A 16,989-nucleotide genomic window follows, 5' to 3' on the forward strand; every position below is an offset into this window, starting at 1 on the left:
GTTGTAAGATGCTGAAAGTCGAGTCAACTGATGATGGTACCTGATACATCGCGCACATGTTCCCGTCGCGCCCGTGAACAAAACGAAACAGAAACAGACATGACGGGAACCTAGTAAATGAGTACGGTCACGGTTGGTTAAACCGGCCGTACTGCACGTTTACCGTACTAAAACGAAAGCTCGCTAATAACAAAGTAGCTTCCTGCCTAATTTACAGCTATCAACCCCTGCTGCCGAGCTGACATGTACTATTAACCCATATGATGGGCCTATTTACCCTTAGATGTTAGCTTTCGACACAACATGATTAATATGTACACAAATCAATAAAGTTGATATGGGGTTAAAAAGGCACTCACCTAAAGTTTCCCATTATAACTAAACTAAACCTACTGTATAGATCTGTAAATAAACCAGCTTAAGATTATGTCCATTCAAATTATAATTGAATAGGACAGGTCTTCTTCAAGTGTAATAGATAAATATTTGTATTTATTGGCATTAACTTTTCGCCCAACTTCTCTGACTATTCCACAAGACTATCCAGGTCCTCCTGAAGTAAAAACGGAGTGTTTATCACTTAAACAATTTCAGATCGTCAGCAAACAAAAGAGACTCGGAATAGTTAATTTTTAAAGGAAGATCCATATGAATAAATGAAATAAAAAAGAGGGCCCATGATCGAACCCTGCGGAACGCTCGAATAACACAGGTAGCCAATCAGATATATCTCCCCCAATCACAACATTTCCAAAGAGTTTTTCTTTCCAAAGAATTATACTGTACTTACCTAACAAAATACTGTAGAAAAGGCCAGTAAATCTCTATCTATATCCTTTTGGTTATTTAGTTTACACAGCAACCAAACAATTTTAAAATAAGAACATCAGTCGGTAGGCTATGCCATTTATGAAGTAATGAACGAGTAATGTATAACACAGTGCTTCGAGGAATCCAACTGTATACTGTAGCATTATTTACAACTAATTTATTTCAAGATATATTTGTGCTTACTTTGATTGTTTTCTTGCCTTTCGCAACAGCAATGTGTTTCCTCCCCAATACAATGCAAATCATAATGTATATGGATGCATATTTTTTCACTAAATTTCACAAATTTATCGTGTTGTAATTGGCAGTAATGAATGTACATACCTGTACTGCATTACTGATAATTATGCATGGTTGTGTGGTTATGATAATGAATGGCAACAGATAAATATCAATGACAAACAACTTCTATATTAATAATTTTATTAGTTACAAAACAAAGGTAAAATTCAAGCTAAACTATACATTTTATCATACTGCAAAAATGAAAAGTCAAAGGGTGAAAAACATAAAATAAAAATATTTATGCCTATAGATTATAATATAATAAATATAAAATCATTGATTGATTGATTTTTTAACATGCATTCAAAATTGAATTAAAAAGAGATTCCACTACGAACGATGGTGGCCCGGTAGCGATTTTTTTTCGTACATAAGTTGGGGACCTCTCAAGAAACATGAATATTCATTAGTCAGATCCATAAGGTGTGACTACAATTCGCTAATGCAAACGATTTATGTCGAGTCGGCTGTGTAGTCGAGTGGATAAGACTTTACATGTCGATGTATGGGGTTTGACTCCAATGAGCTACTTCTTTTACTTTATAGTGAAAGAGATTATTTAGAGGGTTAGGTTTAGTTATATTTAGGAAGTAGTTCGGCTATCTTTCACATGGGGTCAGGGGTGGCGCCAGGATCTTCCCGACGCGGGGGCTACATTCCCCGACGAGGGGGCTATGCGAGCGAAGCGAGCATCACTAGGCTGGGGGCCAGGGGGCCGCCAAGGGCCCCCGGTGGGGGTCCAGGGGGCGAAGCCCCCGGAAGCAACGCGTTCTAGCGTCATTTGAGGTCATTTTAATCAGATTTAGGGTAGCCATTTTTTCCATTTTTTATAATGCATAAATAAAATACTGCGTGCAAAAAAACGATGCGCGATGACTGTTTCAATCCATATTTTTCAATTTAAAAAATAAAAGTTCAAAGAAAATTTAGAAAAATAGAGTTGGAGGTCCCGGAAATTGGACTTAATATACTTCAAAACATGAAACAAAATAGTCCCTATCATGGTTGTGACTGAGCTAAGAAATTTTTGAAAAATAGAGATGTTAGGTCGCGGAAAATGCACTTCTTGTACTTCGAAATATGACCAGCTTTATTGTTGGGGCTGAGCTAAGAAACTGTTTATCTGGTGAGAAATTCATGACATACAGGACATTGAAAATGTAATAACTTAGCTATAATAAGAAAATGGCATGTTTTTTTGTTTAGTAATGGATGAAAAATTTATTTTAGGTGCCCCACGGTACAGAAGGTTACTTGTAAATTAAAAAATTGGTGAACATACGAACAATTAACATAATTCGTTTTTGCTGTAGTGTAGCGTACGTCGACGCAGTACACGACGTAACCGTCAGTAAACTTCGCCTGGAAAATAACTATACAGTACACATTTTGGTCCCTGGATGGAACATGATATTACGCGTCTCGACCCAACGTTGAACGATTCGTACAAAGGGATACCGCCAGACAAGTGCGAACCTAGCTATTGTTTAGTAGTAAGTTAGGTCGCTGGCAATAATGAATGCATATAAAGTGCATAATATCACTCTGACGTACTCTCACGGTCAATGAAACGTCGCGGTTTTCTAGGCGCTGAAGCTAGCTACGAAGTGAACGCGAACGCTTTTTACTGTATATTATATTCCCCGACAAAAAGTACCCGTGTTCCCTTCGGTAACCGTCGGTAAACTTCGCCTGGAAAATAACTACATTACACATTTTGGTCCCTGGATGGAACATGATATTACGCGTCTCGACCCAACGTTGAACGATTCGTACAAAGGGATACCGCCAGACAAGTGCGAACCTAGCTATTGTTTAGTAGTAAGTTAGGTCGCTGGCAATAATGAATGCATATAAAGTGCATAATATCACTCTGACGTACTCTCACGGTCAATGAAACGTCGCGGTTTTCTAGGCGCTGAAGCTAGCTACGAAGTGAACGCGAACGCTTTTTACTGTATATTATATTCCCCGACAAAAAGTACCCGTGTTCCCTTCGGTAACCGTCGGTAAACTTCGCCTGGAAAATAACTACATTACACATTTTGGTCCCTGTATGGAACTTGATATCACGCGTCTCGACCCAACGTTGAACGATTCGTACAAAGGGATACCGCCAGACAAGTGCGTACCTAGCTAATGTTTAGTAGTAAGTTAGATCGCTGGCAATAAATGAATGCATAAAAGTGCATAATAGCCCTCTGACGTACTCTCACGGTCAATGGAACGTCGTGGTTTTCTAGGCGCTGAAGCATGAAGTGAACGCGAACGTTTTTTACTGTATATTATATTCCCCGACAAAAAGTACCCGTGTTCCCCGACGGGGGGGTTAGGCTCCCCGACGAGGGGGCTAGAGCCCCCGTAGCCCCCCCGCTGGCGCCACCACTGCATGGGGTCCCCAACTTATGTACGAAAAGAAATATGCGGCCCGGTATAAACTGTATGACTATCGTCAATCATAATATAGACGGGAATATCGTTCTAACCGCTCTTTATTATTATACTAAAAAGCGAACTGCTATTATCAATACAAAATAGAAAATAAATTAGTCATCCATAAAGTAATACAATTCACTATACATTACAATTATAATGGCAATTCATAACTTAAAATCATCATACACATTTATTCAGTTATTATTATGACAACAACAACTGGGGCCCGCACTAGAAGCAATTAGTCAGGTGGCTTAGCAACAATTTTCAGGATTAACGTTACCGGCCGGACAAAAGTACCAAAATTGGCATGGAGTTTCCTTTCGACCTATCTATTGATTTTATCCGTGGAACCCACTTGATCGGGTCCGATTTTCCAAGATGGCGGCCAAAATCCAAGATGGCCGCCAGAAAAAAGGAAATGCCATATATCTGGCTGTAAGACTCATAAATCAACAAATGGGGTGTCAATGTCAGGGTTTCTGGGTGTCACCGAAACAGAAGCTGGTCATGTCATGTTGCTCAGACCACCAATTTCCAAGATGGCGGCCAAATTTCAAAATGGCCACCAAAAAAATCAAATGTCATATATCAGACTGTAAAAATCAGAAATGAACAAATGAGGTGTCAATTCAGGGGTTTTTGAGGTCACTGTAATAGATGCTGGTCAAGCCATTTTGCTCAGGTCACCCAATTACAAGATGGCGGCCAAATTTCAAAATGGCTGCCAAAAAAGGAAATATTGTATATAAGGTTGTAAAAATCATAAATTAACAAATAAGGTGTCAATTCAGAGGTATCTGAGGTTACTAAAACAGATACTGGTCAAGCCATTTTGCTCAAGTCACTCATTTCCAAGATGGCGGTCAAATTTAAAAATAGCCGCCAATTCTACAATGAAGGAAGGATCACTCAGGTGAAATGGTAAAGAATATTTAATTGTATTGATTTTGTACATCGGCAGACAATAGAGTACCTCAACCCAGGACAAATCCCAGTGATTACGTTTGACCAGCCTCTGTTCACGCTCGCCAAGTATGTACAATGGAAATGGCCAGATCTCTATGGTGAGAAAGTCTACGTAGTTATGATGGGCGGACTGCACATTGAGAAGGTGCTATGGAACAGTGTTGGTGATTTATTAGATGGGTCAGGTTGGACAACGGCTCTCACTGAATCTGACGTTGCTTCATCTGGAACAGCCGATTCATTCCTGAAAGTATCACACATTACCAGAACTCGACATGCCCATCAAGTCACTGTTCTTGTTCTTCAGCAGCTACTGAATGAAGCATTCAACCAGAGATCTAATATTGATGAGAGTTTGAACAACTGGCTGGAACAAATGTGTAAGAAATCTCCCACGTTCAAGTTCTGGAACATGATCGCACACTATGAGATTCTGATTCTCATATTTGTTAGAGCCCATCGGGAAAGAGACTTCCTATTGTATGTTTCTGTATTAGAGGCACTCGTGCCATTGTTCTTTGCGTTAGATCATGTGAACTATTCTCGGTGGCTGCCTGTACACATTAGAGACATGAAGGCATTGCCACAAGAGATCAAAATAATATGAGTTTGAAACTCGGAATCACTGGACAATCGCAAAGTCGTTACAGATACTCTGCGATTCCAATAGACCAAGCGCATGAGCAAGAGAATAAAGTGGTGAAAGCATCCGGTGGTGTAGTAGGACTTACAGAGAATCCAGTTGCCTTCAGACGCTGGATGACTGCTGGACCCGAGCTTGCCAGACTTCTGAGACAGTATGAGAATGAATATATTATTCATGACGATGATCCGGAAAACCCAGCTAACTTTGAACACCATTAACAGGGACTTGCAGCACAGAAAACCTTCCAGCGACAGGTTGATAGTCTATTTAACACAATACGCAAGATGGGAAATCCCTTCCTGTATGACTTCCCTGAGTTGGTAACTCTTGATAGTCGTAACTGCGCGAATGAGGCAGTAGTGGATACAATCCGTACACTAGAAGATACAGGCACAAAGAAGTATCAAGAGTATGTGAAGACCGTGCTCGTGGATCGTAGTCGTTCCATACATGATACGATCTCAAAGAATTCACTACCCTTGCTCTCAACAAAGCTCAAAGTCAAATCAAAGGATTGCAAGAAAGTAAAGGTGCTTGAGAACAATGTGGCACTCTTCGGCCAGTTATACATTTTCTTACAAAATAGAGATGGTGACATCAGTGAATTCTTTGCACACGAAGTACAGTCGTATCCTCCATCCCTGTCTGAGTTTGGAAAGCTTAATTTGTCTGGTACCAAATGTCATCTGTTACAATGTATCGAATCAAACCACACAGAGGCACCTGTATTTTATGACTGCAAAGTTCTGGATGGTGCGGTGACAGTACATGCATTACCTGTAATAAATGTCTCAACATTCCAAGAATATGCTGACAACGTGTTTATACCCCATCTTAAACGTCAGCTACGTGACACAAAGCGAGTGGATGTTGTGAGGGACGAATACCGACCAGATAGCCTTAAGGAGGGAACCAGGGAGAAACGAGGCAAAGGTGTGCATAGAAAAGTATCAGGTGATACCAAGCTGCCGGGCAACTGGAATGACTTCCTCCGTGATCCAATCAACAAGAAAGAACTTTTTGAATTCCTTTCATCAAAAGTTGCGGATTGCAGCATCCCTCCTGAGTGTTCGGTATATATCACAGCTGGAGAGCATGTTACATATGTTGGAATGCAGTTCAAAATGTCCAGCTGTAATCAAGAGGAAGCAGACACTAGGATTGTGTTTCACGTGAAGCACGCGTTGGAAAATGGAGCAAAATCCATCCAGGTGCGAACTGTGGATACAGATGTTGTCGTTGTTCTTATCAGTGTGTTTCATGACCTCTCTCATATAAATGCTGATCTTGATCTCTGGATAGCATTTGGAACTGGAAAGAACTCATTACAGTATCAACGCCATTTGTGTACATCTCGGTGAACGCAAATCACGTTCCCTGCCAATTTTCCACTCCCTGTCAGGATGTTATACTACCTCAGCGTTTAGAGTTACGGATGGCTTTCTTTATCTTGCCGCACATCCGTTTGAGCATCTTCACTTACATTCTGAATCATTTCAAAGAATCGAGAGACTAGTTGTCGTAGTTTATGACAAAACAAGTAACGCCATGAATGTTAACAGTGCTTGGATGGAACTGTTCAGCCAGAAACAGCAAGCTGTTGACAAGATACCACTACTCAAATGCATTACTCCAGCACACTAGGAGGGCCGTATACCAAGCTGGCATCTGGACAACATGCATGTTATCTAAACAAACAAATCCGTGTCCAACCGACTATGCATGGGTGAAAGTTGGGAACTCATGGGAACCTGTCTGGTCTACCATTCCAGAGGCATTTAAAGCTTGCAGAGAATTTGTGAAATGTGGCTGCAAAAGGGCCTGTACAGTCTGCAAATGCAGCAAGCAAGGCAAATCTGCCTTGCACATCTCTTTGCCGGTGCACATGTTCATCCAAATAGGGTAAATCAACTGTACTATAACTGTAAACTGTTATGTAGCTATTATAGAGCCAAGTAAACCTTTTTCATATATTATTTTTAATTTCTGATTTTTAACCCACATATGCCTACACAAAATTTTTGGAGTTTTTTTTGGCAGCCATTTTGAAATTTGGCCGCCATTTTGGAAATTGGTGACCGTAGCAAAATGGCTTGACCAGCATCTGTTTCGGTTGACCCCAGAAACCCCTGAATTAATACCTCATTTGTTCATTTCCGATTTTTACAGTGACACACACATTTCCCTTTTTTGGCGGCCATTTTGAAATTTGGCCGCCATCTTGGAAATAGGTGGTCTGAGCAATATGGCATAACCAGCATCTGTTTCATTGACCCCAGAAACCCTTACATTGACACCCCATTTGTTGATTTACGAGTTTTACAGCCAGATATATGGCATTTCCTTTTTTCTGGGGGCCATTTTGGATTTTGGCAGCCATCTTGAAAAATCGGACCCGATCAAGTGGGTTCCACGGATAAAATCAATAGATAGGTCGAAAGGAAACTCCATGCCAATTTTGGTACTTTTGTCCGGCCGGTAACGTTAAAATTGCTAAGCTACCTGACTAAATAGCTTGTCTCATGAGGGCCCCTACAATACAAGTACAGTATGCAAATATACATAAAAGAAAAAACACATTATAAAACAATAAACAAAATATAAGTCAAAAACGAAAGAGAAAAAATATAGAGCATAACAAAAGTAAGTTGTAAACTAGCGCATATTTATATAAAATATTGAACCATTAGTCAATATAAATTGTTACATTCAGTGCACTTTGACGTTGAGTCTACTTCTACTTGAACCCTCCTTGATCATTCGATTAATTACATCAATTGGAATATTGCAATTACGCACGTCAATGCATTGAAGGTTAGGAAACACAGACAACAAAGAAACCAGTAAATCGCCATCAATGTTACTCAGATTATTATCATTGAAATAGAGGTCAGTTACAAATAACAGAACTCCTCTATATAAACACCCTTTGATCATTTGATTCATCATTTCACCCGATAGATGGCAATTGCTCATGAAAAGCTTAGGCCTAGGCCTATTGAATAAACAACCCATTAAAGCACCATCAATGTTACTGAGGTTATTATCACTTATATTGAGTGAATTTGACACTGTATTTGAACACTCTCTGAGCATGTGATTCATTATTTCACCTGATAAATTACAAGCACTTATATCAAGGTCAATCAGCGGACACATACATAATAAAGAACAGAGTAAAGTAACGTCAATGTCGCTGAGATTATTACCACTCATATGTAGCGTTTCTAAAGATAAATGGGTTCGTCTTGAACATTCTTTGATCATTTGATTCATTATGTCACCTGATAGATTGCAATTATTCATGTAAAGGTTACCTATTCTTGGAAAAATAATGAATAAAGAACCCAGTAAAGTACCATCAATGTCGTTGAGATAATTGCCACAGATTCTAAGCCATGACAATTTCTGATGTCTAAGATTTGAACACTCTCTGATCATGTGATTCATGACATCGCCAGTTAGATTACAATTATCCATTACAAGCATGGAAAGCATAGGGGTCATAGCCAATAAAGAACCCAGTAAAGTCCCATCAATGTTGTCGAGATTATTACCATCGATTGTTAGCCAATTTAGTGTTAATTGAACTCCCCTACTTGAACACTCTCTGACCATTTGATTCATTACGTCACCCGATAGATTACATTTACCCATTTCAAGGTCCTTCAATTTAGGAGACATAATCAATAAAGAACCCAGTAAAGTTCCATCAATACTGCTGAGATTATTATTTTGGATATCAAGTGTTTCTAATGCTAATTGAACTCCTCTAATTGAACACTCTTTGATCATATGATTTATTACCTCTCCTGATAGATTATGAATTGTAAGGGCGAGACATTTATCATCAATGCCTAAAATGTGGGCAATAATTCTTCCTTGGCAATCTTTTGCAACACTACTACAAAAGGTATCTAAAAAAGGGAAACTATCGTCACCATAGATTTCTTCTAGTTCTTCATATACCATGCAATGAAGTTGCCTAATTAGACGTATGAAATGCCCATCACATTGTACATCTGGATTAATGTGATGAATAAAAAGCTGTATTGAGGTAGATATGAAATCTAAATGCTCACTTATTTCTAGATTTTTGCTAATCATGTGATTATTTAGTTTATCTACCACAGAAATCTCATGTTGTCTTTTAACAAAGTTTAAGCAACTAAGCAGAGATCGATACGTTGACAAATGATTTGTAAGCCAATGCATTAAAAATGAATCCGCTTTATCACCAAGGAAACCAACTGCAAACTCTCTTGCTCTCTGTAAATACTCACATTCTCTTATCACCTCCCATTCATTACCATCTAATGGTGCAAGTAATTGTCTTACATCATCTTTGCATTCATCATTCATATCTTTACTTTCACATAATTTACACAAGTAAAACCCTACCAACGATTCTACAATTAACTTGTGAGGAGGCATGAAAATGTTTTCAAAGTTAGATTTTGATATTGGCACTTCTTCATAAACAAATCCAAGTTTTAGGGCCATGTCAACTACATCTTTGTTCATTTGTTCATTTAAATCCTTTTTGCTAATTGAAAGCTGGTTTATCTTTAAGCTATAATACATACACTTTCCTAACAAAATCATAGCATTTACATATTCAATTGGAGTGTCTTCAAAACAAGAAATCTTTGGGAATTTTTCCTGTTTGTTAAACTGATTTAAAATACTACGAAATATTTCTTTGAAAAGGTCAGAATTATCTTCAGGAAGAGCTTGTTTTTCTTCCCATAGCATACACATTGAAAGAAGTAACATTGGATTTTTGCACATGGAATATGCTTCTGGATATCTTAATCCAGCATGTGAAGTGCCAATATCTAATTCTTTCTTAAGAGATTCACCCAATTCCGGTATTCCAAAATACAAAAAATGTTTGTCAATATACTTTCCTATGCTTTTGCTGTTAAATCCCTTAACTCTTACATGTATGTTACACACATTTACAAACTCATCTATGTTTTCTGATCGTGAAGTAAGTATTACAGTACTTTTCTCCAAGTTGTTCTTTCTGAAAAGACTAACTAAGCATTTATTATTAAATCTTAATTCATCTAATCCGTCAACTAATAACACAATTTTATCAGCATGCTTGTTTATGAATGTTTTAATCAATTTTGAATCTTCTGGAAGATCTGTGACTAAATTAAAATCTTTCATATCCATTTGCTTTTCAATTAGACTGAAGATGTCATCATCTTCTTCACAATCTCTGACACTTAAAAGAAATACAATTTTACCTTCAAATACTTCAATTGATTTGCTAGTCGCCCAGTTGTATGATAAACACCTTAATATAGTAGTTTTACCAATACCTCCCTCACCGTCTACAAGAGCCCTACACCCAGGTGTGGAATTAATAGCATCCACCATTCCTTCTAATGTTGTTGGTGTGCTTTCTTTCTTTTCATTTTCTTTGAGTAGTTCCATATCGGTAAACATCTGTGAAATGTCAACTTTGTGTTTAGCATTCATTATTGCTGGAGTAAATACACTAGCCTGGCTGCACAAGTTCTTTTGTCTTTTAAGCAGATATTCTTCTATTATTTCTAAAACAAAATACAAATAAATATGATTAGTCAGAAAGCATGATTTTTAAAGCTGTTCTTTTAAATGAAAACACCATATGTAGAAAACTATTAAATGGGTATCTATTATTAAATTAACATACATCTTTCATATCCAGTTGCTTTATTGAGACTAAAGATGTCATTATTTTATTTGAAATCTGACACTTAAAAAGATGGGGATAAAAGGGCTTGTTTGCTCAAATTTTCTCCACAGCTTTTACTGGACATTGACTGGATAAACTGCATTATTTGGAAGCCTCTCCTATATATAACAAAAAGAGTGCTACCATCGAATCTTATGTTCACCCAATGTTTTACTGGAATCATCTCTTTAAGAATGTGGGATGATAGGCCTCCCTGCACCACTTTTTGTCAATCATTCTCAAGATAAAAATTAGTCTGCATACTACAGTAGGTCTAATAATCACACCTAATGTTGTTTACAGATACATTCAAGGAAGTACTTAACCTACAGTATGTTGTTATTTTATTGCTTTTGTATTAAAATGTAATATTTTAATGATGTATACATAACTGTCAAGTAACTCACCCGTTTCAGATTTACCCTCTTTTTTCAGTACTTGGTCTTCATTACCACTAGTTAGATTTTGAGAGGGACTGAGCTGGCTTTGATCCTTTTTTTTCAGAAATGAAAAAAGTCCTAGGAATTTTTTTTTGGGAGGATCTACACTCACTCTGTTTGGATCCCTCTTCTCAAATATCCTGGATTCAACATGGGCTTCCTCCATTACTAATGTGTAGTAAACAAAAATTATCCGAATTTAACATTGATGTAACAAAATCATTATCATTAATATTTTCTGTTCCAATGAAAGGCTTTTGATTTGAACATGTATTTTTAAAATGAGTTATCTATTGTAAACAAAGTCAGTGAGGTACAACCAAAAACGTTATCTAATTGATTCAATTGAATTAATAAGCCTTTAACCATAAATCTCCTGTAATTTTAAACATACCTTTAGTCAAGGATTTCACTGCTGACTCAAGTTCAAGCCTTCTTAGATTGTTGATAAATTCTTCCATTTTTTCTTCACAAATTTTTTGTCTGTGTTCCAAATCCAGAATCATACTCCAACAATCCTCATAATTCTTAGAAGGCGTATTGAACAGCGCATCAATTTTTCCAATGTCTTCGTGTGTCAATGCATTTCCAAAGTCTACAATTTGTAGTCGATAGAGAGTGAACTTGGTAATTTCAACTTCTTTAGCTTTGATGAACGATTGTGGGAGTAAATTGATGACACCAAACTGCTGTGTTACATTTATTGTTTGGTAGAGTAACTCAAGATTATCGGAACTTAATTTTCCAGAATTTCTCAATTCATTTAGTAAGTCTAATGTTCCACGGGCTTTGTCAATGTTTGCAACTGAAATCAAATCTCGGTACAAAACTTTCAGCTGCCTGAAGAGGTTACGTTCATCATACCAAGTTGAAACTGACACTAAGTCCAGATTGAAGTGATTGATACCTGGAAAATTGAGGAAATAGAAAAATAAAGAGAAATATTTGCTTACTCAATAAAAAAAAACATTTAAAATATTACTTTACCTGTTGCCATGTTTACAATTCACCTCTCTTTCTTCATTTCTAAAAAAAAAGAAGAAATGCAGTTATAAAGTTAAATCTAAATTCAAACAAGCATTTTAATAGTCAGTCATACATCGCTACAAAATTCTTAAAATTATTTAAATGTGGTGTTGTAGTGTTGACTAATATACCTAAAATAAGTAAAATAATGAAAAGTGGTTCAGATTGCCTTCAAAAGAGTATTCCATAACCACATATCTACAGTATCTGTTGTTTAAATTTGGTAAAGATCTGTTTTTTAGTTATTCGCAATATAGCAGATAACTCCTTGTTATTGTATGAAATCATCATCTTAAACGGTAATCGTTGTTAGACATTGCGCGTCCCACTTGTGTTCACTTAGTACGTTTTTTAGCAAGCATGTGTATAGGTCCGCATGTGAAAAGTTATGTTTTTTTTTTGTCTTGCTATTGGTCTTTTGGTCTTTCTCCGAGCGCGATCTTAGCTGGTGTGGTTTCATTTAAACGGAGCAGGTGACCATACCATGTCAGCATTCTTTTCTTTACGTTCTTACTCCACTCAATTTCTCCTGTGTGGCATTCTGGTCTTAACCAATTTGAATCAAATATGCTAGAGTGAATCCAAAAGCGAGCTTGTAAAATTATTCTAGGGCATCACACTACTATAATCTAGCTCTTGATCAGTGTAACTCAATACAGTTAAATGTACGTCGTAATGAAATTTGTAGCAAATTTTTTGCCTCGTTAATTTCTAGCCAAGATGAGTGTATTCCACTCAGTAGGTTCGAGTCTCATGGCAGAGACCTACGAAGCGCAAACAAACTTACTGTCCCTGTTTGCCGGACTGTCAGATATGGTAACTGCTCCATTCCATACATGATTAGGCAGTGGAACCGCAACTGATAAATGGTAAATTTAAAGTTATGTTTTAATTAAGTCAACATTTCATGATTTGTTTTAATATGAGCGGCATATGTGTTGTGTTCTACACTCCCATCGAAGGGCAAAATCAAAACGAACAAGTACATTAAAACACGACTGTTTGCTGAACTACGCTGTTATGCAAATGTTGACGTCATCCGCAAAGATTGTTTTCGTCTTAAGACAAAATTTGTTCTCTTATCTAGAGATTTGTGCATTATGCATATGCCAAGTGAAATTTACCAGAGACAATATTTCTGCTAAGACGGTTTGATAATTTCGTACTTTGGTCGATGAATATTTATTAAAAATAATTAAATTGTTTTTATTTTTTTATTTTACAGGTCTAGGGGCCTGTTTCTGCTGCATAAAAATAACCGGTTAAAACCGGTGTGTATAAATAAACTCCACATTTTCATGGGGGCAGAAACAGGACAAATTTGTTGTAAATATGATGACGTGCATGTGTGTATTTGTCGTACGTCCATGTACCTATTATTCCGTGCCTCTTCACTGTCTTGTTTAATGTAAAATTAAATAAACATCCGGTATGAGCATATTTATTAGGTATGATAATTATATTGTTTTATAACCAAAAGGTTAAAAAAGAATTTCTTCAGTAAAATGATCATTCATGTGCTGTTGATTGAAAGGCGACTCACTATTTCTGAAACCAATCGGAGCTGTGCCTTCTGGCTGCTACAGTACGTGTTTCTGCTGACCGAGGGTTCCGCTTTTTAAATAACATTCACACGATACTGTAGGATGGTTTTTTTCCATGGTTAAAACGTAGCGTCTTAATTTTTCTAAAGTACCTGCATGTAAAATGATCATATCGGCGATGAGTATTTTTTATTTCTTCATTTTGAAAAAAACAAAATCATAATATTGAATATTAAACTAGAAAGCCACTCCGAGAGTGCATACTGTTTATATATTTGTGTATTTGTGATTTAGGCTAATTTTACTACAAGCATGTGTATGCGAGTTTGGTGTAATGGTTATGTAACAAGCCTTTAAATTAACAATAGCTTCAGTTGACTAACATTAGAACAGCAATGCGAAAGTCAAACGAGTAAATTTGAAAAGAACTAGGTTTTTTAAACTACTCGCATCAATGAAGTTTTTTGAACAAGTAGTTCTCGAGAAAATGCAATTTCAGTTTACTTGTTACTTTAAGACTGCACGCCGGCTTTAAAAAAATTCTGTCCTATCTGTACAAAAAAGGTGAAAAACATCGTCGCATTGTAAAAATTCAAAAAATTTTCAGCGCGTACCTATTTTTTCAAAAACTGCAATATGACGTAATTTGTGAACCATTTGATTGGTCAGTTTTACTTTTAACGATCGGAACTTGGTTCAACTTTAACGATTGAAAATTTTAACGATTTTAAACGTTAATTGTTACCCCTCTTTTCCTGTCAAATCGTTGAATCTTTCAACTCAACGCAACTTAACGATCGACAGGAAAACAGGCTTAAGACGATCGGGACCGCAAAATGTGGGCCCTATCGTCCGTGGTCCCGATTGTCTTTTCCCTATACTATAGGCGCGGCCTATACTTAATTAATTAATAATAACTATAGCCTAGCTAATTTAGAGTAGGCGGCATTACTTATTCGCCGTGGTTAGGATTCCGGCACCGGAACTCAACTGCCCACCGTTAGGGAATCCGACACGCTATTGCGCATGCCCAGAGCTCTGGGAAGTGAATTATAGCTTGCACTATTAAATAATAGTGCCACACCACGGAGAGTCGGAGTGTTATAGGGATTTACTGTAGCCTAGATAGTTGTTGCGCGAGCGAGAGAGCGATGGATGAAACTTGGCCTATGCCATACATGAATTAATAATTAAAATATGACTACGCCACGCGTTAAAATAATTATGATATTAATAAGTATCAGTATCTATCTAAGAATCGTAATGCTGTTTTTAGCGTTGCGACCCTGACTTCCCGAACAGTTTTTTCACATCCACGCGGTGGCTGCCGTCAACAAATCAACTTGTGATTGCATGTTGTATATGTACAGTATAATGCGTTATGAAAAATCATAAAACTAGTCATGTATTTATTATGGTCACGTAGTCTAACTGGTAGCCCTAGCCTAGATTAGTGGATCCCATATTAGAAGGCATCTAGGCTAGTTCGCCGTGTGGCGCAGCTATGAAATAATCCATCGCTGTTGATAAGTATAAAGTCGCCGATTACCTCGCTCTGGGCATGCGCAATAGCGTGTCGGAATCCCTAACGCTGGGCAGTTGAGTTCCGGTGCCGGAATCCTAACCACGGCGTTACTTATTTAGTCTAGCTAGGCCAGGCTAGCCTAGGCCTAGATAGGCCTAGTTAGTAGACTCGAGAGCCTATCTATACTTACATGATATGTCTAAAAACTGGATTAAAAACAAAACCCAGGAAATACCTTTTTAACAGCAAAAACTGTGGATCATAATGAAAGTTTTCTAGGTTGAGCCCAACTGGATGTTTTTTTTTGGGTGTGGGCAGCAAAGAATATATTCTTTGGTGTGGGCCTGTCCTAATATGGGCGGCCATTAGGGTCGAAATAAAATTGGGTTGTCTAAACCAACATACCAGAGTGTCTTAATCTTGATAAAGTACTTTAAAATATTGTCAAAATGTAAAGATAACTATGAAATCACTGGAGTTGAAAACTACATCATAATTAAATGACATGGATCAAAGAGTACAAAACTACAGAACAACGGATATGAAAAAAAGGTATCAAAATATGTAGAAGAATCTTGGAGGAATTATTCCTCTTGGGAAGGAGGAGCATAATTAGTCCGCTCTAGCTACATTTGATCTTGAAAAGGGTATGTGGTCCGAAACGCCGATTTTCTTGGTGCCATCACATTTTGTATTTTAAACGCCTTAATTTAGTAATGCCACTTTTTTTAAATAATATCTTGTAGGCCTAATGGGATCCACGTGTAACACAAAAGACTAGCGATGGTGCGTCAACTTAAACGTCGTCTCCTATTGTATCTATCTTTTTGGACATGGCTCACTAATATATGACGTACTTTTTAAAGTAGGTCTACACACAATCTAGTAAGCAACTTCATGAATTTAGCCTATCTGTAATTAGGTGTTTCACAGAGGCATCACATGGTCCTCTCTTTTTTTATGTACATTCAGGTGATGGCCGCAGAAATGCAATTAAACACTGCTACTCGATCGAATAGTGACTGCACTAATGCTACATTTTAAGTATCAGTACTTCGTGAATATTTATATTAAATAAATCTGTGGAATTAGGAATTGTGTTTTTTGTTGATGTCCGAACTCACGAATCCAGGAATTTATTCTATATTATATTAGCACGTATTACAACATCTATCACCTGTGAAAGCCTCACACTTATTGTAAGCCACTGATAATGTTAACTGGATTCATATTTACTGCGAGAAATGACATTCTCGTCAAATTCATTTGATCTTAACTTGAAACTGTTCAATAGACCGGATGGAGTATTCGTTTTTTAATGTATTATTATTAGATCAGTCGAATGTTACCATACTCATTCAAATCACGTGTGATGATTGGATTGACGACACTGACCAAATTGACTCAAACAAATCTACATAGGAATACATTTTCGTTGATCCAATAATCAAATACGATAATACGAAATATACTAAGTAAGGGCCGTCTACTAGTACGACTTTTCGCAAAACGTATTTGCTTTTCCAATTTATTTCGTATTCGTATTATTGGATAAA

The 16,989-nt window shown here is 37.2% G+C and overlaps 1 protein-coding gene across 1 annotated transcript; it reads right to left on the reverse strand.

Annotated features, from left to right (window-relative positions):
* Nucleotides 1-7,685: 7,685 nt before the first annotated feature.
* LOC140048738 (uncharacterized) lies at nt 7,686-15,760 on the reverse strand. Its single transcript, XM_072093517.1, has 5 exons — nt 15,669-15,760; nt 12,326-12,364; nt 11,733-12,245; nt 11,306-11,506; nt 7,686-10,734 (listed from the first exon to the last, which is right to left on the reverse strand). Exons 2-5 carry the CDS (start codon nt 12,333-12,335, stop codon nt 7,877-7,879), a joined length of 3,582 nt encoding a protein of 1,193 aa, XP_071949618.1. The 5' UTR covers nt 12,336-12,364; nt 15,669-15,760; the 3' UTR covers nt 7,686-7,876.
* Between the last annotated feature and the right edge of the window lie 1,229 nt (nt 15,761-16,989).

The sequence above is a fragment of the Antedon mediterranea genome, chromosome 5 (assembly GCF_964355755.1).
Source record: "Antedon mediterranea chromosome 5, ecAntMedi1.1, whole genome shotgun sequence".
In the NCBI taxonomy this organism is placed as follows: domain Eukaryota; kingdom Metazoa; phylum Echinodermata; class Crinoidea; order Comatulida; family Antedonidae; genus Antedon; species Antedon mediterranea.